This window comes from Odocoileus virginianus, chromosome 9, assembly GCF_023699985.2.
Source record: "Odocoileus virginianus isolate 20LAN1187 ecotype Illinois chromosome 9, Ovbor_1.2, whole genome shotgun sequence".
Lineage (NCBI taxonomy): Eukaryota > Metazoa > Chordata > Mammalia > Artiodactyla > Cervidae > Odocoileus > Odocoileus virginianus.
Genome location: NC_069682.1, coordinates 28,364,314 through 28,386,881, shown reverse-complemented (window position 1 = coordinate 28,386,881; position 22,568 = coordinate 28,364,314). Strand labels below are relative to the sequence as shown.

Sequence of the window (22,568 nt, the reverse complement as noted above, 5' to 3'; positions counted from 1 at the left end):
CTAGAAAATTTGAACTCTGGAGTCATTACCTGGGGGTGATCTGCACCTTTTTCTAATCCTCAGTTTCCTCATTTGGAAAATGAAAATAATGAAAGCCCCTTCTTTCTTGGATAGTTGTGGTAATGAATGCTGACTGCACGGTAACCATATTTATCATGTGTCCTGATCAAGGCACTCTATTAGTACTTGGAAATAACAGACAAGAGCAGAAATACTTTGTCTATTCTGAAGGACTTAATGATGAAATCTCAATAAACACCACAGTATTTTGTGAAGGCAGAAATTGGACAGGGGGCAGAGCAGAGAAAGCTGTGAAAAGCCTGAATATGTGGATGAGATCTGAGTTGTAGAAAGGATGGGGGCGGGCATTCCAGGCAGTAGTAACACAAATCAGCCAAAAACTGAGGCCAGAAGGAATCCTGGCTGACAAAGGCCTTAGATGGGTGTAGCACTCAAAATTTTTTCAAATCAACTGCAAGGTGTAGGCAGTACTCAGATATTTCCAGTTTTCAATGAAGATAAGCAGAGATTCCAGAATGATAACAGACTCTAAGGTTCTGAGCTCATAGGTGGCAAAGCTAACACTCAGCCTACCTTTCCTACACTCTACATTGCCTTTCTCTAGGTCAGTGTTTCTGTATTTGGTCTGTTAGTGAACAGAGAGAGATGAAATTTGGCTGGGTAGGCATTATGTGGCATGTTCAGTGGGCACTCTGTCACATACTGGGCTGGGTACCTGATCCAGTGGGTGAAGGACACTGCTTTCCAAGCATAAACCAAGGAGAGAGAATTCTGCCAGTTGTGTGTAGGACACTTGAAGGAAGGAAGGAACTGTTACCAAGGAGATCAGGAAGGGGGGATTCTCTGGTGGTCCAGTGATTGGGACTTGGTGTTTCCACTGCGGGGACCTGGGTTCAATCTCAGGTTGGGGATCTGAGATCCCGTAAGTTGCACAGCATGGCCAAAAAAAGGGAGACCAAGAAGGAACCAGTTAAACACTAATCTAATGGCCATATTTTAGGGTAGAAGAAAAAGAGACTGAATAAAATCATAGGATGATAGAAATAAGAATAAGTACCATGAAGCATCTTGTTAATCCATTGAGTCATGGACCTTTTGAGAAGCTGATGAAAGCTGTGTTCACTTTCAGCTGAAAAAAGGCACATATAACTTTGCTTGGCGCTTCAGATCCTCCCTTGCCACAGACTGAGAATCTCTATGGTAGAGGAGGATGTAATAATTGTCCAGGGGAAAAATAAGAACAAGGATAGTGCATTGGAGCCAAGGGAGGAGACTTTTCAAGAAGGAAAAATGCGGTCCCCAGTGGTGGTCATTGCTGCAATCATGAAAGGGTGTGAGGGTCTGCACGAGACCCTTGGATTGAACAGAAACAGCAAAACTCAAATGATTTTTTTTTTCACAAAATGAATATGCCCATATTAAATAAATATACCCACCAGTAATAGAAGAGCATGCATATCAGACTACTACTCAATGTAATGTTTGCTGAGAAATAAATGTATTCTCATTCTCGTGGGCTGGAATTGTTTGCTGTGCCATCTTAGATGTCACCAGGCAGGGGTGTTGAGTTGTGTGGAGTGTCGGGAGCCAGTGTGCAGACAACTTTAACACGATGCCTCTCAAGTGACCAGGCTGGTGACCTCTACTGTTCACAGCATCATTTCATGATGAATCCTCCAGAGCTGATCTTCGGCTGGGATTCTACAGACAGCTAGCTGCTGTGGTCAGGGGCCGCTCCCACAGGGACCTGACGAGAGCCCTCATGAGCTAAGTGATGCCGCCTCGCTCATCACCCACAGCACAGGTCATCCATAGGCATCTCGCCGTTGAGGATTCTCTTCACCATCAGAAGTCTGTTTATCAGACTTCTGAGCATAATTCATCCTTTCCTGTCACTTTAACTGGTTCTCTGTTGATTTTTCTCCTTCCATAGACTGCTCCCAGTCATCCTCTGTAGACCTCAGCTTTCAGAGGAGAGATTTCCCAAGACTCTGTGCCATAGGTTCACTCCATATTCTGAACTGATCACCTCACCCACTGGTGGCTGCAGCCAGGCTCCCTTGTCAATGCTCTCACACCAGCATGACCAGATTTCAGTGCCTCCGGAAACCTTGCCGAGGTAGAGTCTGCCCCCCACGCTCATGATGGCAAAGCTGAACTCCTGGCTGTGCTCAGAGGCAGTGTCTGGGAAGCAGGAGGAATTGGCTGGCTTAGCCTGGATCTTAGGCCTTCATGAGAGGTTAAAGGTGACAGCTGTTACTCTGGAACACCTGTTCTGTGCTTGCTCACAAGACCCTGTCCATGTCTGATTTAATCTTCCCCCACAAGCCCTTCAGGGTAGCAGTTTTCATCATTTTGCAGATGAAAACATCAGACCGTGGCAAGTTAGTCACCTGCTCAATGTCACACGTCCTTTGGAGCAAACAGGGCTCGGGAATGCAGATGCTTGAAGCCCCAGGACTGTTCTCCAGAATCCCCCGTGCAGTGAGCCAGGGCTCTTGTAGGACTAGATGATGGGTACCACCTGAGCAGATCACTGAGGGGATGTGCTCATCAAGAAGCATCTTGTGCTAGGATCCAAGGGTTAGTTGAAATCTTCAAAGATCAAGGAGGTGGAAGTTACATAATGAGAGGAGAGTACAGAATGGTCAGGAGGACAGAAATCCATCCTGAAGGCTGCAGGTTGTATAGATCAATCCTGTTTTTCACTTCCTATAATGATGCTGGTGAGGGGAGACTGTCCCTGCCAAGTGAGCTCATTCCCAGAGGAGCAAACAGGTCATCCGTTAGCATGCCTTTCACATTCAAGCCAACCAACCCCAAGCCCCAATCCTAACCACTTCTTTTCTCTAACTCTGATGCACCAAGCCAATATTCCCCCTGATCCAGGTACTGGGCAACTGGAGATCACTTCTTTAGCTCTAGGCTCTGAGATTGTAATCAAATTCTTCACCTACCCTGTTTCACCCATTCCTTCCTGTGAAACCACCCATAAAGACTCTGGGCTTTGCTCTCCCCTGGGCTCCTCTGCCTCCCAGTCAACCTGGTGCTTCCCCATGTGGCCCTGCACATAACTGCATGTGATACAACTTCTTTCCAAGGCATAGACCTGCCCATCTTGTCACTGTCCCCTCTATAAATTAAATTCTGGATGCATTTCAAACATGGACCATGACTATCAGCTTCAGCACACAGAGGGATCCAGGCCCATCGTGTGTCACTGTAGCAGAGAGGGGTAGTTGGCCTGCCTACCTCCTCCTCTTCTTGTAGACAGCACACATTTTTCCTCGGAGACTCTCCTTCTGTGGCCTTTCTGCAACTTCGTTTTTAACTTTCTTTCCTTGTCAGTGAGTTGCTACCCCAGAAGAAAATTTCTTCTGCTAAAACTAAGCAAAATCCTTCACAGACAGCCCCAGAGAGATTCAGTTACTATATTGGTTCCCTGTTGCTGCTGATAACAAATTAAGATGATCTTAGTGGCCAAAAAGGGCTTCGCTGGTGACTCAGTGGTAAAGAATCCACCTGCCAACACAAGAGGCATGGGTTCGACCCCTGGGTCGGGAAGATCCCCTCGAGGAGGAAATGGCAACCTACTCCAGTGTTCTTGCCTGGGAAATTTCGTGGACAGAGAAGCCTGGCAGGCTATAGTACATGGGATTGCAAAAGAGTCAGACATGACTTAGCCACTAAACATCAGCACCAACCTAGTAGCCAAAAACAGAACAAGTATATTATCTCACAGTTCTGGGAGTCAGAAGTCTGAAAGTTAGGTGTCAGCAGGGTTTCATCTTTTGGAGGCTCTAGGCAAGAATCTGTTTCCTTGCCTTTCTAGGGTCTAGAATCTGCCTGCAGTCCACAACTGGCAGTCCCTTCCTCCATCATCAAAGCCAGCATCTGAGCATCCCTGACTCTGGCCCTCCAGCACCCCCATCTCCCCTCTTAAGAGGACCCCTGTGATTATGTTGGGCCCACCCAGATAATCCAGGATCATCTCTCCATCTATGAACCTGTTTGCAAAGCAAAAATAGAGACAAATCTGTAGAGAACAAACATGGATGGCAAAGGGGGAAGAAAAGATGGGATGAACTGGAGATTGGGACTGACCCACACTGTTGATACGTATAAAATAGACAGCTGATGAGAACCTACTGCTTAGCCCAGGGAGCTCTGCTGAGTGCTCTGTGGCGACCTAAATGGGAAGGAAATCCAAAAACAAGGAGGGAATATATGTATACATGTGACTGATTGGGTTTGCTATACAGCAGAAACTAACACAACATTCTAAAGCAACTCCAATAAAACATTTTTTCAAGTCCTTAATCAGCTCTGCACAGTCCCTTTAGCGATAAAAGGTTACAGACCCCAAGGTCTCTGAGATCAGAATGTGGACATTTTGAGGGGCCATTATTCTGCCCCCTGCACTTACTGAATGGAGGCCCCAGGGCTAATACTGACAGCTGAGGGAATCCAAGACTTGGGACCCTGAGATGCTCGTCCTTCCTGCCCGGCCAGAGCCTCATCTCCAGGTGGGAATGATCGCTCTGATGGATCCAGTCTGCAGATGAGAGTGAAACGCGGCTGTCTTCTGGCACACAGCTAGAGGAGTGAGAGGATCCCGCAGAGCAGGGCAGAGTCATCCGCTGGTGACTCATGGAGGAAGTGGGACAGTGCCTTTAGCCTGAGTCGCTATCTTCAAAGAGGATCCAAACCTTTCTTCCATATATGCTTGGCGATTTGGTGTCAGTAGAAAATACCATGTTATTTTTCAGGGAAAAAACCCTGGAGAAGTAATCATATGATTATCTTTATTTAATCACTCTAACCCCATGTCATGCCCTGGTGCCTGGCTTACCTCAGCATTACGGCCACCCTATGAGAAAACAACATCATTTTTTCTTTTACAGATGAAGAAACAAAGGCACGGTGGGGATGAGGCTTGCTAATCATGTGCCTAGAACTAACAGCTCATAAGTGGCAAACAGACTTTTCACTCTCCCTTCCGACCCTTTGTAGTGAGTGGCTTGCTGTGTAGCCCCAGGAAGGCCAGGCACACAGTGGGGTCTGAGTCTAAAAAGGCAGGCGATGAAAGATTGGAACATTCTAGTTCCTTCCTGCATAGAGGAGCCTTGCTGAACCCCAAGCAGCTTTGGCACATCTGCTGAAATGACTTTGCTTCATGACCACTGTCAGGGTCCGGCAACACTGCCTCTCCTTCCAGGAAGCCTACCATGCCTGTGTGTTCAGGATGTGGTGCATAGCAGGCCCTCATTGAGTCTTTCATCTCTTCTGCCTCCTCTGACCTCTTTATTTCTGTTGATACCACTTTCCCAGCCCCTGAGTCTTGCCAGGTTTCCAAATTCACAAACGAGGGAATTGTGTATCTACAGATTTTTGTGATCCTTAAAGTTGGATGTTATCTGCGAGCAAGAATGCGTATAGGGACAAGAGATTGGAAAGTAGAGGAGAGACCCTGAAGCTGTGAGAAAGCGATTACAGTGGAAGATGCTGCGACCATAGATGCCTTTGTGGATGCTCAGAATGGTCAGACTTGGCTTCGTGCCAGGTGGGAGGAGCTTGGAGACCAGAGCCCCACCCCCCAGGCCCCCTTGTGCGCACCGCGCTGTAGCACTAAGCCGCTGATCATTAGGAAAGCAGCATCCTGGGAGGAGGAGGAGGGGGCAGACGCTATGGGAGGATCAGCTTGTCTCATACAGGTCAAGAATGTAACGCACAGCTCTCCTTTGGCTCAGTTTGCTCTCCCTGCTCTGGTGCATCAGGGGTGCACAGGTCGGAACCCCCTAGAAAATGCAAGATCATCTTTCCACCTCAAGGTCCTTAACCTCATTTCCTCTGCAGAGTCCTTTGGTCATGTAAGGTGACAGCAGCAAGTTCTGGGGGATGGACAGGGACATCATTGGGAGTGGGACTGGTAACAGTGGTAAGGCCAGATTGGCTGAACCTTCCTTTCTGCCTAAACCAATGTTTCTTTGCCTGGATCCAGGATTGCCAGGTGTTCACAACATAGACTTTGACAGGAACCGGCTTCCCCTTTTAAAGTGTAGGGGTAATGCGTGTATGTGGAATCTAAAAAAATAGTACAAATGAACCTATTTGCAAAGCAGAAATAGAGACACAGATGCAGTGAGCAAACATATGGACACCACATGGGGAAGGGAGGGTGGGAAGAATTGGGAGATTAGGATTGACATACATGACCATGTGTAAAATAGCTAGCTAGTGGGAACCTGCTGTATAATGCAGGGAACTCGACTCTGCTCTGTGGTGGCCTAGGTGGGAAAGAAATCCAAGAGGGGGGACATTTGTATGTGGAGCTGATTCACTTTGCCACACAGCAAAAACTAATGCAGTATGTAAAGCAATGATACTCCAGTTTTCTTAAAAAGTGTAGGGAGGGGGCATGTGTAGGTTTAAAGATGCATTTTCCTGGATGGCAGGTTCTCTTGGGGATGTTTCTGCTGTGGACGCCGGGCAGGACTGGGCCTGCCTCTCCATTCAGTTAGACCCCATTCAGAGTCTTCTGTCAGCAGTCTCCAACCTTTTTGGCACCAGGGATCGGTTTCATGGAAGACAGTTTTGGCACGGACAGTGGGGTGAGGGGAATGGTGGTTGGTAGATGATTCAAGCATGTTATGTTTATGGTACACATTATTATTACTACAGCCGCTCCATCTCAGATCATCAGATATGAGATCTGAGAGGTTGGGGACTCCTGCTCTAAGGGAACTTCTGCAGGAGTTAAATGCTAACTTACAGGCTCTGAAATGACATGTCAAGGACATGTAGTTCCTCCTTGATGCTCCCCCTTACCTGGAGAACGTTCCCAGCACCTGGCTGGACTTAACATTCTTCAGCTTGTAGGTTTGTCTGCCGCCACTCTCTGTATTCTAAACTCCTTGGGAACAGAGACCCAAGTTCATGACCACTGTTGGTAGATCCTGCTTCTGAGGAGATGCTCGGAAGCCTCTGGAGAAGCAGACTACAGTATGACCTGTCAAAACCTAGAGTCCAAGTTTCCCTAAGCACCCCGTCAACTGGACAACTCTGGACACCAGGTCTGTCCCTCAGCCCATCAACCACAGCATCAGTGTCTTCGGGAGCATGAGTGTATGCCAAGTGCAGGAGAGGGTGTGGATCACCCACGTGGATCCTAGAAGACGGGGCGCCTTGTACAGGAAGGTCAGTGTTTGTGTCCAGCCTGTCCAGTGTGGGGTCAGGTATTGCGTCTCTTAGGGAAGCACTGAGACACCCACTGGCCTCTCTCGGGGACACAGTTATAGCAACAAGGGGAGTTAAGGTTGAGCTGTTTTCACTTTCGGGTGGCTTTTAATTTGGTTTAATCAGAACGACTCATAAATTACCGATTAATTACTATCTGCTATCAGGTTCAATCCCCTCAGCCACAGAGCCAGCTCTGCTCTGCGATGGATGCCGTGGCTGTGATTGTAGGGTACTTCGTCAACATTTAATCAGCGGTGCTTATTAACGTGGCATTGATGGGTGGTCGCCACCCCAGCGCCATCCATCACGAGTGAGCAGCTCACGCAGGCTCGGACCCCATCGCTCTCTGCCGCGTCACCCAGCCCTGGAGCTCTCAGGCCGGCAGGCTGCTCACTTTGCACTAAGGTGACACCCTGTCTTTTCAGCTCAGCTCAGTTTTGATCACCGTCAGTTCCAACACTCACGGCCTGTGGAGCTTCGGTCTGGAGCAGCCAGGCTGAGCCTCATGTTTTTCGTAGCCCTGGGTCTCTCTTCCTTAGCCCAGAGAGTGTTCGATTCCAAGAGACTGGTCCAGAATTGAACTTCATGGCATGGTGGAGTGAGTAGGAGAGAGAGAGAGAGTGTGTGTGTGTGTGTGTGTGTGTGTGTGCACATGTGTAAATCCAGCATATGACCAGAGGAAACAAAAATGCCCTTGTGGTGTTCATAGCCTCCCTCAGTATGCCTGGAGCTGAATCTGTTGATGAAAACTCTGCCAGTAGAAGCGTATCTTGTGTTCACAAGGTGGATCTCACAGTTTCCCTTCTCTCTCTTTTCAGCCTCTACGGCAGACACATGCAGGCAAACCCAGAACCGCCAAAGAAAAATAATGACAAATCGAAAAAGATCAGCCGGAAACCCCTGACAGCCAAGAATAAATAAGGGGTCAGCCTGAGCTGCACTTCCGGTCACTTCTTTCATCATTACATCTGTTCTCTCTTTTCTGCCTCACAAATGAACACTCTGTGTCTGTTTTTCTCTCTCTAATGCCTACCACCTTACCTTAAATTCTTTCGGTAGGTGGTGGATTTTTTATAAGTTCTTCGAACCATTTCAATTTGTTTTCTTAAAATTGCCGAAGGCAGGAAACAAAGCCTTAATTCAGCTGCAAGTTCCATACGAGGCACAGCTTTCAACTTCTTGAATAGATGTTCACAGAGTTGCTTATTATGAAAAGAATAATTAAAATCATGTAATCATTTAAATGCCACACTTAACACTGTTCACCCTTCTGTTAATTCACACAACTCATTATTTTTGCTTTGTTCAAAGTTTTCCTTCACCACTGAGATATTATGTCAATTTACAAGTGATTTTAATAAAATCTTAAATTTGTGTCACACGTTGTTTCTTGAATTTAAAAAAAAAAAGAATCTTGGGGTCTACCTGTTCTTGTTGACTTTTACCCCACAATGATCTTGTCCAATTTATTGGTCATCGATGATAAATTCTGAAACTTTCTGTGAAAGAAATGCAGAATTAAATGAGTTGGTTTCTTCTCACATTGATATGTCAGGTTTGTTTTTTTTTTTTTCCTCTTTGAAGACTGTTTCTAAATTAGGAAGAAGCAGAAAAACAAATCTCTAGAAGAGTTTGCCAAAGGATTTTGGAAAGCAGCATTTCTTAGCTGAAGGAATGGTGACTTCTGCCAGTGGCTGGTCGATGAGAGCTGCGAAACGGAGAGAGAAAAATACTTGCCTGTTTCTTGTCACTGCAGAAAATCTGCTCATATGAGAGCATCTTTCTAAGTGACTTTGATGATGCCAAAGAAGTCGTGTCAATGTGCACACTCAATATCACGCCCAGAGTAGAAGCTGCAGTGGCAAAATCATTCAACAAATCATTGATTAACATCTGTGGTAGGCAGCTTTGTTTTTACCTACAGTTGATATGCACGTCAGTGGAAACAAATTCAAGGAGAACATTTGTGCTAAAAAGACTGCCAAGCCTGAAATGTCTCAAAAGGTGTGTGAAGATGTAACATACTCTCAGGTGGATTGTCTGTATCTACCCCTGCATCTTCTCCTCTCCATCTTACAGTTGAAACCCTGAGACCAGGACCTGTGGAATACAGAAAAACCCAACCAAAAATCCTGAGATGGACTTTGCATTTGAGTCAGAGAGGTCACTACTAAAGGTCTATATACTTCTGGCTTCAGGATAACTTCCTGAGAAAACATTCGCCATGGGAAGAGGAATCCCCAGGTGCCATCACCTGTTTGGAAATTTGGTTGATCTAATTTTTCTAGGTATCATCTTTGCCTCAGTCTGAATTTTCTAATTGATTTTTCTTTAGCTCTTGAAATTACAGTAAGAACAACTACTGTTGTTGATTGGAAAGACTTCATCTAAAATTTAACTAGCAACAAAACCTTAGTAAAAACTATCACAGTATAGTCTTAAATAATTTTTTTAAAAGATGATCACTCTAGATAGAAATATGAGCAATACACATAAATTCACAAAGAGAAAGTAATCTTCAAGAAACGGGGGAAAAACATCTAGACTCACTAGTAATCCAAAAAATACAAATCAAAGCAAAAATAAGACATGCATAACAATGAGAAATGTGCATATATTTTTTAAGGTAATATTAAGTGCTGGAGGAGTAGTAGGAGATAAACATTCTTTATACACTGCTCTTGGGAACATAAATTTCTCTCCAGAAGGTGGTAGAAACTTGAAAATTGTGTCCTCTGATCCAGTACTTTCATTTCTAGGAATTTATCCTGAGGAAATGGTCAGAGTTGCACACACAGAAAACTCTGTTTGAAAAATGCTTCTATAGGTTTATAGACACAATGGAAATGTGGTGAAAAGCTAAATGCCCACCCATGGAAGGAGAGTTAATGTGTATCCACATGATGAACTTTTATGAAGATATTAAAAATCATTGAACAATATCTAGGGGCAAAGGGAGATAATCATATTATCCAGTTAAGTAAGAAACAACAACAAAAAAAAGACTTAAACTATAGAAGTGTGGTTCCAATTGTGGAAAAAAAGGAAAAGTGTTTATAATGTTTATGTACAGAAAAATGGAAATGGACTGGAATTTTATGGCTGATAAATTATTTCTATGGTAGATTAAAATGTTTTAAATCATCTTTTTTATATTTATTCTGTACTTTAAATTCTCTGTAATACTGTGTATTTTCATAATCAGAAAATATTAAATGAGTATATTTTCAAAATAGAATTGGTGTATTATGCAACCCAGAAAATGTGATCATATATTTAAGTACAGAGCGTACTATAAAATCTCAGGTTGGCTTTCTGTTTTTTTCTTTTTATTCATCATCAAAGTGCATTTTCACATCTTCTCCTGCAGTTTTTTTGGTTACTCAATAAGTGGATTAACGAAATACAATTCAAAAGGTTGCACTTCATTCTCCCAGTTTTATTGTGATACATTTGCCAAACACTGTGTAACTTTAAGGTTTACATTATAAATTAATTGACTTATGCATATGGTGAAATGAGTACAGTAATTTTAGTTAACATCTATCATCTCGTATTAATACGCCCCAAAAAGAAAAATAATTTATTTCTTTGTATTGAGAACTCTGCTCTCTTGACAACTTTTAAATATGTAATCTAGCAGTGTTACGTGATATCCATAGTACTTATTTATAACTGGCAATTTATACCTTTTGACCATTGTCATCTAATTCTTCCACCCTCTCTCCCCACCTCTGGTAACTGCAAACCTGATCTCTTTTCCTATAATTTTATTTTGATTTGATTTTAATTTTTAGAATCCACAAATGAGATCATACAGTATTTGTCTGACTTAACTCGCTTTGCATAATATCCTCAAGGTCCATCCATGTTGCCACAAATGGCAGGATTTCCTTCTTTTTATGGCAAACCATGTTCCATTTATATCACACAGTTTCTTTATCCAGTCATCCATCGATGGACACCGACGTCGTTTCCATGGCTTGGGTATTATGAGTAATGCTGCTATGGATGTGGGGGTGCAAATATCTCTTTGACATAGTATTTTCATCTTTTGGATACATTCCCAGAAGTGGAATTGCTGGATCATATGGTAGTTCTATCTTTAATTTTTGTGGAACTTCTTTAGTGTTATCCATAGTAGCTGCACCAATTAGAGTCCCACAAACAGTACACCAGGGTTCCCTTTTCTCCATATCCCCTCCAGCACTTTTTCCCTTGTCTTTTTGATGATAGGTTTTCTAACCAATGTGAACTGATCTCGATTTTGATTTGCATTTCCCTGAGCAAAATATTGAGTACATTTTCATGTATCTGTTGGTCATTCATCTATCTTCTTTGAAAAACAAACGTCTATTCAGGTGTTTTGTCAGTTTAATTGAATTATTTGATTTATTGCTATTGGGTTGTGTGAGTGTATCTTTTGGATATTAACCCCTTATCATACAAATGGCTTGCATTTTTTCCCCATTCCATGGGTTGCCTTTCCGCTTTGTTGATGGTTTCCTTTGCTGTGCAGAAGCTTTAAGTTTGAGGTAGTGACCCTTGTTTATTTTGTTGCTTGTGCTTTAGTTGTTATCATCTTAAAAATTATTGTGAAGATCTATATCATAGATCTGTCTTTCAGTGGTTTTTTTCTAGAAGTTTTACAGTTTCTGGTCTTATATTTAAGTTTATACATTTTGAGTTAAATTTTGTGGGTGTTATAAGTTAGGAATCTAGCTTCATTTACATGTGAATATCAGTTTTACCAGCACCATTCATTGAAGAAACTGTCTTTTCTTCACTGAGTATTCTTGGCCCTCTTGTGAACTTGAATTGACTGTGTATGCTTGGGTTTGTTTCTGAACTCTTGATTCAGTCCCGTTGTTCAGTCTGTCTGTTTTTATGCTAGTACCATACTCTGAATTACTATGTTGTTTAGTCACTAAGTCATGTCCAACTCTTTGTGACTCTATGGACTGTAGCCCGCCAGACTTCTCTTTCCATGGGATTTCCCAGGCAAGAATATTACAGTGAGTCGCCATTTCCAGGGGATCTTCCTGATCCAGTGATTAAACCACGTCTTCTACATTGGCAGGCAGATTCTATACCACTGAGCCAGCAGGGAAGCCCTTTAATTACTCTAGCTTTATAGTAAAAGTTGAAATCAGAAAATGTGATGCCTCCTGCTTTGTACTTCTTTCATAGGATTGCTTTGGCAGTTTGGAGTCTTTTGTGGTTCTATGTCAACTTTATGATTAGTTTTCTACGTCTGTTTTAAAAAAAATGCCTTTGGAATCTTGATACAGATTGCTTTCAGTCTGTGTATGGCTTTCGTAAATATGGACACTTTAATATTAAAATCCTACGGACAGAAGAGCCTGGTGGGCTGCAGTCCATGGAGTCACAAAGAGTCGGGCACGACTGAGCAACCAACACTAACTAATATTAATCCTTCTAGTCCATTAACATGGGATACCTTTCCATTTATTTTTGTCTGCCTCAGTTTTTTTTTTAATCAATGTCTTTTTAAGTTGTAGAGATCTTTCACTTACTGAAATTTATGTCTGTGTATTTTTTTGATGCTGTTATAAATGGGATCGTTTTCTTTATTTGTTATTCAGATAATTCATTATTATTGCTGTATGGAAATGCTTCTGGGTTTTGCATGTCAGTTTTATATCCTGCAGCTTTACAGAACTCCTTGATTAGATCTTACATGCCCAGTGGCTGAGCCCCACAGATTCCTGGGTTATCTGTGAGGTTAGAGCAGAGTAGGAATCCCCAGGAAGCCCCCTACAGTGCAGGGAGAGTGGACGTCCCCCCAGCTCTCCTTTCCCCACTGGAGAACCGTAGACTCAGGGCAGAATGTGGTGCTGTGCTGACTTGGGGGAGGGACGTGTGGTCGGCGTGTAGCTGCCCCTCTCGTCCTTCTAATGTGGCCTGTCAGGGCCTCTGTGATGATGAGGGTGCTTCAGCCTTACCCCTGTTTTCTAGATTTTACTCAGCGGCATCTCATCCATGAGAGCTTTCAGTTGTTCTCATGAGGGGAATGAAGCTGTGAAAGACCTGTGTCACCATCTTGTGACATCACTCTCTCCAAAATAAATGCAGCTTTATGGCAAAAATAGCCTGACCCTTTGAGCACAAGGATGAGTTTGGTTGTTGCTGGGGTTGCCTCTGCTCCAAGGCTCTAAGCCTGTGTGGGAACCCATGATCTTTTTATTCCTTGTTTGAGACATATTTCCTTGGACTTCACTTTTTGTAGGAGGCTGCTCTTGCCCATGTGCTGGCTACTGCAGTCTAGTCTTGTGTAGATAAATGTATTCCGTTGTTGCAACTACTTTGTGAGATTGGCAAGGCAGGATTGTGTACATTGTCTAATGGTTCTCAGATCTCTAAGGAGCGTGTTTCTCTTTACTAGAAGTTCAGTGTTCTGTTAATGAGTGTATTGATTTTCTTTTCAGTTAAGGTAGAAGCAAGCAGGCAAGGGGAAGCAAGTGGTAAAAGTTAGGGTTGGGGAGAGACCTTCAGGTTAAAGAGTTGTTCTTTTGGGTTTTGTTGGTTGGTTGGTTTTGGTTTAAAATGCAAATGATTTGTGTACTTTTTTGTGTGACTGCACCTCCCAGCTTGCAGGATCTTAGTTCCCCAATCAGGGATTGAACTCATGCCTCCTGAAGTGTGAGTGTAGCGTCCTAACCACTGGACCACTAAGGAGGTCCCTGGACTTTTTTGGTTTTGTTTGGAGGGTTTTGTTTCTTTGTTTGTTTTTTGCTTCAAGACTGCAGACACTTTACCATTTTTATATGCGTTTGGAATCTCAGAAAAGGTACTATATTATGCAGGGCCATTTGACCACAGAATCCCTTTTTCACTAACCACTGTTACCTGTACACTGCACCATACTCGTAGCCTATGGAACACATGGGGATGCGTTCTCCATAGGATCAAGAAGCTAGCCTAGAATCACATCAGATTCATTCTATAGAATAGAAACTGCTCAGAAACCACTTAGTATAGGTGAATCCTCACTATGGTAAGTTGGAATAGAGAACGAAAGTCATACGAATCTGGAAGGAACTGAAAATCAGTGTCAAATATCAATTGCCAGAAGTATACACCCAAAGTTGACCCTACATTTTTGCTTTTATTTACCCTCGCACACTGTGTATTAAATATGTGTTAATTGCAAAGTTAATTTTCTAACAAAGCTTCCTGGTCATAATATCCCACCTGGACCCTTGAGAAGATCTAGGCTTTACCTTCAAAATATAATCAGAATTTCAGACTTCATAACATCTTCCAGCCACCCTTGCTTCTCACCTGGGTTACTGCAACTTCCTCCAGTTTGCCTGCCTGTGGTCCCTCTTGCTTTCTTATAATCTGTTTCCAACGATGATCTTTGTAACTCAGACATCAGGACCTCCTTCTGGTATCTTCACCAATGTTTCCTTTTGCTCAGGATAAAAGCCCCTGTTACTGTGGCCTTCATGGTCATCTGTACTCTGCTTTCCTTTTTTAAAACATAAATTTTTGAAATATTTATTTATTTGGCTACACTGGGTCTTAGTTATGGCATGCAGGATCTTTAGCAGTGTTATGCAAACTCTTAGCTGGACCATGTGGGATCTAGTTCCCTGACCAGGGATCGGACCCAGGGTCCCTGCATGGGGAGCGTGGATTCCTAGCCACTGAACCACTAGGTAAGTCCCCTGCCTTCCTCCTCCTCCTGCAGGTTTTACCACTTGATCCACTCCAACCCTCAGATTCTCCCCACTTCAGGGCTTTTGTGCCTTCTGTCCCTTTTCTAGAATGTTCTCCCAAATAGAAGTCCCTCACCAACTTCAAATCTTTGTTAAGGAAAAAAAAATCACTCTCATAATCAGGCCTACCTTGATTAATCTGTTTTCAATTGTAATTTGTTTATTGCCTCTGTCCTACACCCAGAATGTAGGGTCCATGAGGATAAGAATCAGCAAAGTATGTGCCACAGGCCAAGCCCGGCCTATGCCTGTTTTTGCAAATAAAGTCTTACTGGAACACGGCCACTCCCCCTCAATTACAGAGTGTCTGGCTGCTTTTGTGCTGTCATAGCCAAGCTGGCTAGTTGTGACAGAGACTGTCACGTATTTTGGCCCACAAAGCCAAATGTAGCTACTGTCTGGCCCTTAAGAGAAATAGTTGGCTCGGCTTATTTTCCACTAACTCTTACATCTCCTAGACTTTGAATGGGGCATGGAGTTCTTCTGTAGCAGCTTGAACTTGAAGGGCCCTGCATCTCAATTTCCCTGTTATGAGTTCATAGGAAGGCGCTCCCCCACCAGGATAAAGATCCAAAAATGCTCTGGTCAGTGTGAGTCAATTTCAAAAGGATCTTTACCAAACTGTAATTCTCTGAGAACCAATGTGTAAAGATGGCAGGACTGGGACTTCCCTGGTAGTCCAGTGGCTAAGACTGTGATTCTAGTGCAGGAGTCTGGTTTCAATCCCTGGTCGGGGAACTGGATCCCAAATGTCACAGCTAAGAGTCTGTGTGTTGCAGCCAAAGATTCCACATGCTGCACCTGAGGCCTGACACAGCCAAATAGATAAATATTTTTAAAATAAAGATGCCAGGACCAACAACTGAACTATTAATGCTATTGGTCTCTGTTCTACCTGGACACCCTGTGACCTCAAATCAGGCATTAATTATTGCTGTGTGTATGTCTCCATCTGGAATATGATTGGAATCTCATCCTGTGTATACTTTGAGTATGTTATTAATTGTATAATCACATATATATATGCATGTATGTACATATACACATATATGAATATATATACACATGTATATATGTCATTGATCCTTCCATCCATAAGCTGAGGGACTGAGGAGGTCCCTATGCATTTTAGAAATAACCCAGGGAATAACACTGCATGTAAATATGTTGTGATATTACCTCTTACCTCATGCTGCTTTATGCATCATAGAATTTGGTCATTTAACATTGCCTAACTTTGTCCTGTATATTACTAACAGCAATACTTTTATCAAGGGACTTCCATATCTCAGTGTTTTCTTTCACTCTTACTCTATGCTTATCTTCATTTTGTAGCGAACTCGACCTCAGATAAAGGAGCTTTCTTAAGGACCCAGAGCCACTGAATGGCAGAGAAGAGATGGTAAAGAAGGTTCTTTTGGTTCGAGAGCTAAAGCCATTTCCTCAGTACCGCATGGCCACTCTGCTTCAAGCTCACTCGCTTAATCTCTCCAAAAGGACCTTCCCTTCCCTCCATCTCTGAAATTGGAGATCCTGTTTTTGATCTCTTGAAATGGTCAGTTTATTAATGCATTGAGGTTGGTGCATGATGGCAGCCAGGTTAGTGAGGCATCATCCCACTTCTGTCCGTGCTGGGCCCTCGGGGTTGACTGTCTCTGTTCCCCATGCTAGATAAGGTGACAGCATCTCTCTGATGGCCAGTGAGGGTCTGACTGAAGCAAATGAACCCAACTCCTGAGAATAGCTCTGCCCCTTTTCCTGACTGTCCCATCAAAGGAATGTTTTTCTCTAAAAGGTATTCTTTCCCATGACCCGCCCAACAAAGAGCAGTCCCCTGTGAAGTAGGCAGCGGGTGGATTTGGGTTTCATTTTCAAACAGTTTTGGCCAGGCAGGAGCAGACCACCTGATTTTGGTTTGAGTAGATCACAGACCAAAGAGAAAGCCCATCTCATTCACCCTGGCACCCTGGTCTCCTTCTCCTGGGCAGAGTACCTAGAATATATTGACATTCAAACCTTTTTGGATGAATAAATACTTTCCACTGTATATTTCTAATGTCTTGTTGCTATTGTACCTAAGCATTAATACTCACTTTATTAATGAAGAGGCCAGGTCTCCAAATGGGATATTTAGAGATTTTCTGAAGAATCAGGCAATACCTCTGAAAGTTTGCAGGTTTGGGAATTGGGCATGAACTAAGTCAACAGAATTGGGTGAGAAGGTAGCGTCATCAGAAATGTTAGCATTTCCTCTAATTGGAAAAAATCGGCCATCTCCTGCTACTTCTGGGATGTGTCAGCCCCTCACATAAGAAGTAAAAAAGCTATCGTCACACAGGTGACAGTACACACAGTTCCCTGAGGTCAAGAATTCTGTTGCAGTGGGACTTCCCTGGTGGTCCAGAGGCTACGACTGCATGCCCCCAATACAGAGGGCCCAGATTAGGGAACTAAATCTCACATGTCACAAGTAAGAGTTTGCATGCTGCAACTAAAGATTCCACATGGTGCAACTAAAAGACCCCATATACTGCAACTAAGGATCCTTCATGCTGCTGCTAAGATCAGTTCAGTTCAGTTCAGTCGCTCAGTCGTGTCTGACTCTTTGCAACCCCATGAATCAGCACATCAGACCTCCCTGTCCATCACCATGTCCCGGAGTCTACCCAAACCCATGTCCATCGAATCGGTGATGCCATCCAGCCATCTCATCCTCTGTCGTCCCCTTCTCCTCCTCCCCCCAATCCTTCCCAGCATCAGGGTCTTTTCCAATGAGTCAGCTCTTCACATGAGGTGGCCAAAGTATTGGAATTTCAGCTTAAACATCAGTCCTTCCAGTGAACACCCAGGACTAAGATCATGCACAGAGAAAAAAAAAAAAAACAAAACCCTGCTCTCATACCCTGGAAAGCATTCCAGTTTCCACATTCACAGGATCAAGTTGGTCTCTGGAGGCACTGTTCTCTTGATACTTTTGCTACCCAGCCCACTCTGAAATTGGCATTTTCTGTGTACAGATGTTGTCAGCAAAACCAGCTCGTTCCTGCCCCAGGAGGAAGCAGCTTGCCCTGACTGCTGGCTTGACAGCTGAGAGTAGGGAGAGAAGCGGATCCATTCATAACTCCCCCGATGTGCCGCCCAAAATATCCCTGCCGCTCCAGGCAGACGGTCTGGCTGCTCTTGTGGGCTGCTGCATTTCTCACCGTGTAACCAGGATTTTAACAAAGCATTGCTTCTTAACACAGCTGCGAGACTGATGTCTCCATGAGGGAAGACCCTGTTTGAACATGAGGTCCAAGCTCTGAGATTGTCTCACCATTGAGCAGCTCCAGTGTGAGATGGAGCTTTGTTGTTGCTGGTTTATCAGGATCTGCACGCTGGAAAGGATTTGAATGGCAATAAAAATCACCCCAGATCTAAAAACAAATGATACGAGAGAGTGATGGTCTAAATTGCAGGCGCGTGGAGCACACATATGAAGAGGCCCAAGTTCTGCAGAACAGGAAGAAGCCGCAGTCAGAGGGAACTGTCCTTGTTGATGGAGGGGCAGATGGACACAGGCTTTGGCTGTTCTTGGACACCGGTCATCTGTCCGCCTCAGGTACCAGGCTGGGTTGAATAGTGTCCTCCACAAGGTTCATGGCCACCTTGAAACTTTGGAACGTGGCCTTATTTGGAAACAGAGGCTTTGCAGATGTAATTATTTAAAGAAAAGTTAAGTCATATTGGATTCATTGTTGTTGTTTAATCGTTAAGTCGTATCTGACTCTGTGACCCCATGGACTGTAGCTCACCAGACTCCTGTGTCCTCCACTGTCTCCCAGGGTTTGCTCAAACTCATGTCTATTGAGTCACTGATGCCATCCAACTATCTCATCCTCTGTCACCTCCTTCTTGTCCTGCCCTCAGCCTTTCCCAGCATCAGAGTCTTTTCCAATGAGTCAGGTCTTCTCATCAGGTGGCCAGAGTATTGGAGCTTCAGCATTAGCATCAATTCTTCCAATGAATATTCAGGATTGATTTCCTTTAGGATTGATTGCTTTGATCTCGATTTGGTGTGCCCTAAATCCAAGGACTGGTGACCTTATAAGAAAGCCATGTGATGTCAGAGGGACACACACCAGGGGAGGCCACATGACAACAGAAGCAGAGATCGGAGTAAGGCAGCTCCAAGCCAAGGGGTGCCAAGCATTGCTGGGCAGCATCAAAAGCTGGAAAAGGCAAGGAAGGAGCCTCCCCTGGAGCCCTCAGAGAGAGCAGAGCCCAGCTGACCCCTTGATTTTAAACTTCTCACGTCCAGAACTGTGAGAAAATATATTTAAATAAGTTGGTGGGACAGTGTTACAGCAGCCCTGGGAAATGAGTACAGCCTCTGGAATCAGCTCAGAGCAAACCCGGGCAGCTTCCTGGAACAGACCAGCGAGGCCCACAGAACACAATACACGGCCACCAGCGCCTGCCCCGCTGATCAGAGCAGAGGAGCCACGGCAGAGCGGCGCCGTCTACGGTTTCGGCTCCATTGTTGGCGGGCCCAGAAATCTCTGTGGCCAGCATCATAGGAGCCAGCGGATCAGCCTGGGCTGTGAGTCCCAGGAACGCCTCAGGGAGATGCCTTTTCTCCTTCCTGGCTGTGCATCAGATTCTCCAGTTAAGAACCCAAACGATTCCTGTTTCATCAGGTGTCTTCTATCAACTGCAGGAAAAAAATGGAATGATCTCTCTTGAGGGAAAATAAAAACTTCTTGGTGACCTCATTCAAGAAATCTTGTCTCTTTATAGATGTTGGGTAACATTCTGTATTCATGTTTATTTTCTGATCCAGAGCCATATACCAAGAAGCAATATGAAAATTTTTTTGTTTTTTGTTTGTCTGAGATGGCTAAATTATATTATTTTTTCCTTTGTTGCTGAGGTCAGGCTTACTTTATATAATTATTTTATAGTTTTTATTTATTTATTTTTCTTTTGAACTTTTTATTTTGTATTGGGGTATAGCCGATTAACAATGTGATAGTTTCAGGTGAATAGCGAAGGAACTCAGCCATACATATAGATGTATCCATTCTCCCCCAAACTCCCCTCCCATCCAGGCTGCCACATAACATTGAGCAGAGCACAAGCTTGACATGTTTCTTGAACTTGTAAAAGGCCAGAATGACTGGGGAAAATAAAGAGGAAGGCAGAGTGAGCAGGGACCAGATCACACAGAATTTTCATTCATTCAGCAAGTGTTCAAGTGCCCACTTCAGGCCTGGTACTGTCCTAGCAGTAGAAACACATCAGTAAACGAACACAGGGCTTTCTGAGCCATCCATGGAGTTTGTGTTTCCTCGTGAGCCCACAGGGAATCCACTGAAATATTTGAAGAAGAGAATTCATGTCATCTAATGTGAAGACCACTTTGGAAAAGTGGAGAACACAGGTATCAGACTCCCTGGGTGCAGTAACACCCAGGTGATGACCTTTGTCAGGCTGCCTGGCTGTTTGGATACCAAGGTTAGCCATGTAATATTTAGTTCACTGACCTCCAATAGCAAAGTGGTAGCCATTCACTTCTATGGCAATGGCATGCCCAATCTGGAAAAGTCTTTGAAGGACACCAAAAACCGAGAAGGTGGTATTTAATCTGGTTCTTTATTTTGACCACTAACTTTCTTAAGAAGTTATAAGCTTCATTTCCACATGAAGAGCAATGAGCACAAATGAAGTCCCCCACTGCACCATCATTTAGCCAGTTGTCATAAATTCAGGCTGCCATGTAAGGGCATCAGAATAAGATGGCACCAAATCATCACACTGAATCAATATTTCTGTCATAATTTTATTTACCATTTTACTCTTTAAGACCACTAACACAGCTCTCCCAGCAGTTCTTTAGTTTTTTTTTCAGTATGATTTCTGATTGCAAGAGAACAGAGATCACCAACTTCTTTCTGTTTTTGGCCTCACTGTGTGGCATGTGGGATCTTAATTCCCTGACTAGGGATCAAACTCATGTCCCCTGCAGTGGGAGCGCAGTCCTAACCCCTGGACGGCCAGGGAAGTCCCCCACCAACTTTATAAAGTATTGATCATATGTGTGCATTATAAAAGTGTTCTAACCACATTTACATTTTTCACATTTTCCCAAGGAATGCTTCCTTGCATATAGTTAGCAACTTACGCCGTTATATATGGAGACGAGAGTAGAGAGATGTAAGTTCCCTACTCAGCCAATTTTGTGTAATCAAAGCTTTGGGAAATAAAATATTGCCATTTTATCTACATTTTCCCTCCCCTTAAAGATTGAGGTATGAAAACAAGATGCCAGAGAACCTTGGAGCTTTCATTCAGGCAAGGTTTTTGGAGACCATCGCTTCCAGCCCCTGTATTTAGCAGATAAGAAACAAAACAGACACACACACACACACATACACAGAGCTAATTCACTTTGTTGTACAGCAGATACTAACACAGCATTGTAAATCAATTATACTCCAATAAAAAATGTTTTAAAAAGCCATTTTGGAACAGTGAAGCAGAGGAGTGAACTGAGATATGCAAACCTATTGTTTAGCATTACCATGTTATGCTGGGGTTATTTAAATGTAGGTGAAACACATACCAAGATCCAGGCACATTTCTGAGGCCAGTTAAAATGAGAGATGGTTCCTTTCCTTTACATTTTACTTCGTTGTTACTTTGGGAGGGGAATCTAGTCTTGACACGAACAGATTGGCCCAGAGAGACCCACTGACAGCCCATGTCTCTGTTAAATTGGGTTAGGTGGATTTTTTTACTCAAATGTAGTTCTTCTAAATGCAGATGAAACCCCCAATTCCATTTTACCAGCCTTTGATAGTACCTGATCTTTCTCTAGGTTTTTCCAACGATGCTCATCTTTGGAAGTATTTTTCCTCTGTTTTTCCCAAATAACTAGAGGAAGGTATTTCTTTTTGCTGTTTGGGGTTGTGTTCCCCTTGGTCATAGACAAAGCTCTGGGATTATCCACATAAATATCCTCTTACATCCCATTTCAGATGTGGGTGGGAGCTTTTGCCATGTGGCCTTTGAGCCAGCTATAACTTGATTTGGGTGTTTGGCTCCAAATTTGGTGGTGGGGCTGAGGGTTTTGTACTATGGTTTTTGCAATATATTTACATATATATATATACACACACACATATATGTGTGTGTGTGTGTGTGTGTGTGTATGGTGGTGGTGATTTAGTCACTAAGTCATGTACGACTCTTGTGATCCCATAGACTGTAGCCTGCTAGGCTCCTCTGTCATGGGATTCTCTGGGCAAGAATACAGGAGTGGGTTGCCATTTCCTTCTCCAGTGGAATCTTCCTGACCCAGGAATTGAACCCAGGTCTCCTGCATTGCAAGCAGATTCTTTACCAACTAAGCTCTGAGGGAAGTCCATATATGTGTGTATGTGTGTGTGTATGTATGCATAAATATCCTTTTTTAGATTCTTTTCCCATATAGGTCATTACAGAGTATTCAGTAGATTTACCTGTGTTGTACAGTAGGTCCTTGTTAGTTATCTATTTTATATATAGCGGTATGTATATGTC

The 22,568-nt window shown here is 43.5% G+C and overlaps 1 protein-coding gene and 1 long non-coding RNA gene across 3 annotated transcripts in view; one reads left to right on the top strand and one right to left on the bottom strand.

The window, feature by feature from the left end:
* RSU1 (Ras suppressor protein 1) overlaps positions 1-8,639 on the top strand; it is a 195,073-nt gene extending 186,434 nt beyond the window's left edge. For both annotated transcript variants that reach the window (XM_020881259.2, XM_020881258.2), the window contains one exon: positions 8,079-8,639. In XM_020881259.2, coding sequence (XP_020736918.2) covers positions 8,079-8,181 — 103 coding nt within the window. In that variant the 3' untranslated portion in view covers positions 8,182-8,639. The remainder of the gene's footprint in view (positions 1-8,078) is intronic.
* Positions 8,640-8,643: 4 nt separating this feature from the next.
* On the bottom strand, positions 8,644-15,256 carry LOC110129744 (uncharacterized). The gene is made up of 3 exons (XR_002311597.2): positions 15,135-15,256; positions 14,566-14,755; positions 8,644-8,759 (listed from the first exon to the last, which is right to left on the bottom strand). It is a non-coding gene; the product is annotated as an uncharacterized lncRNA (long non-coding RNA).
* Between the last annotated feature and the right edge of the window lie 7,312 nt (positions 15,257-22,568).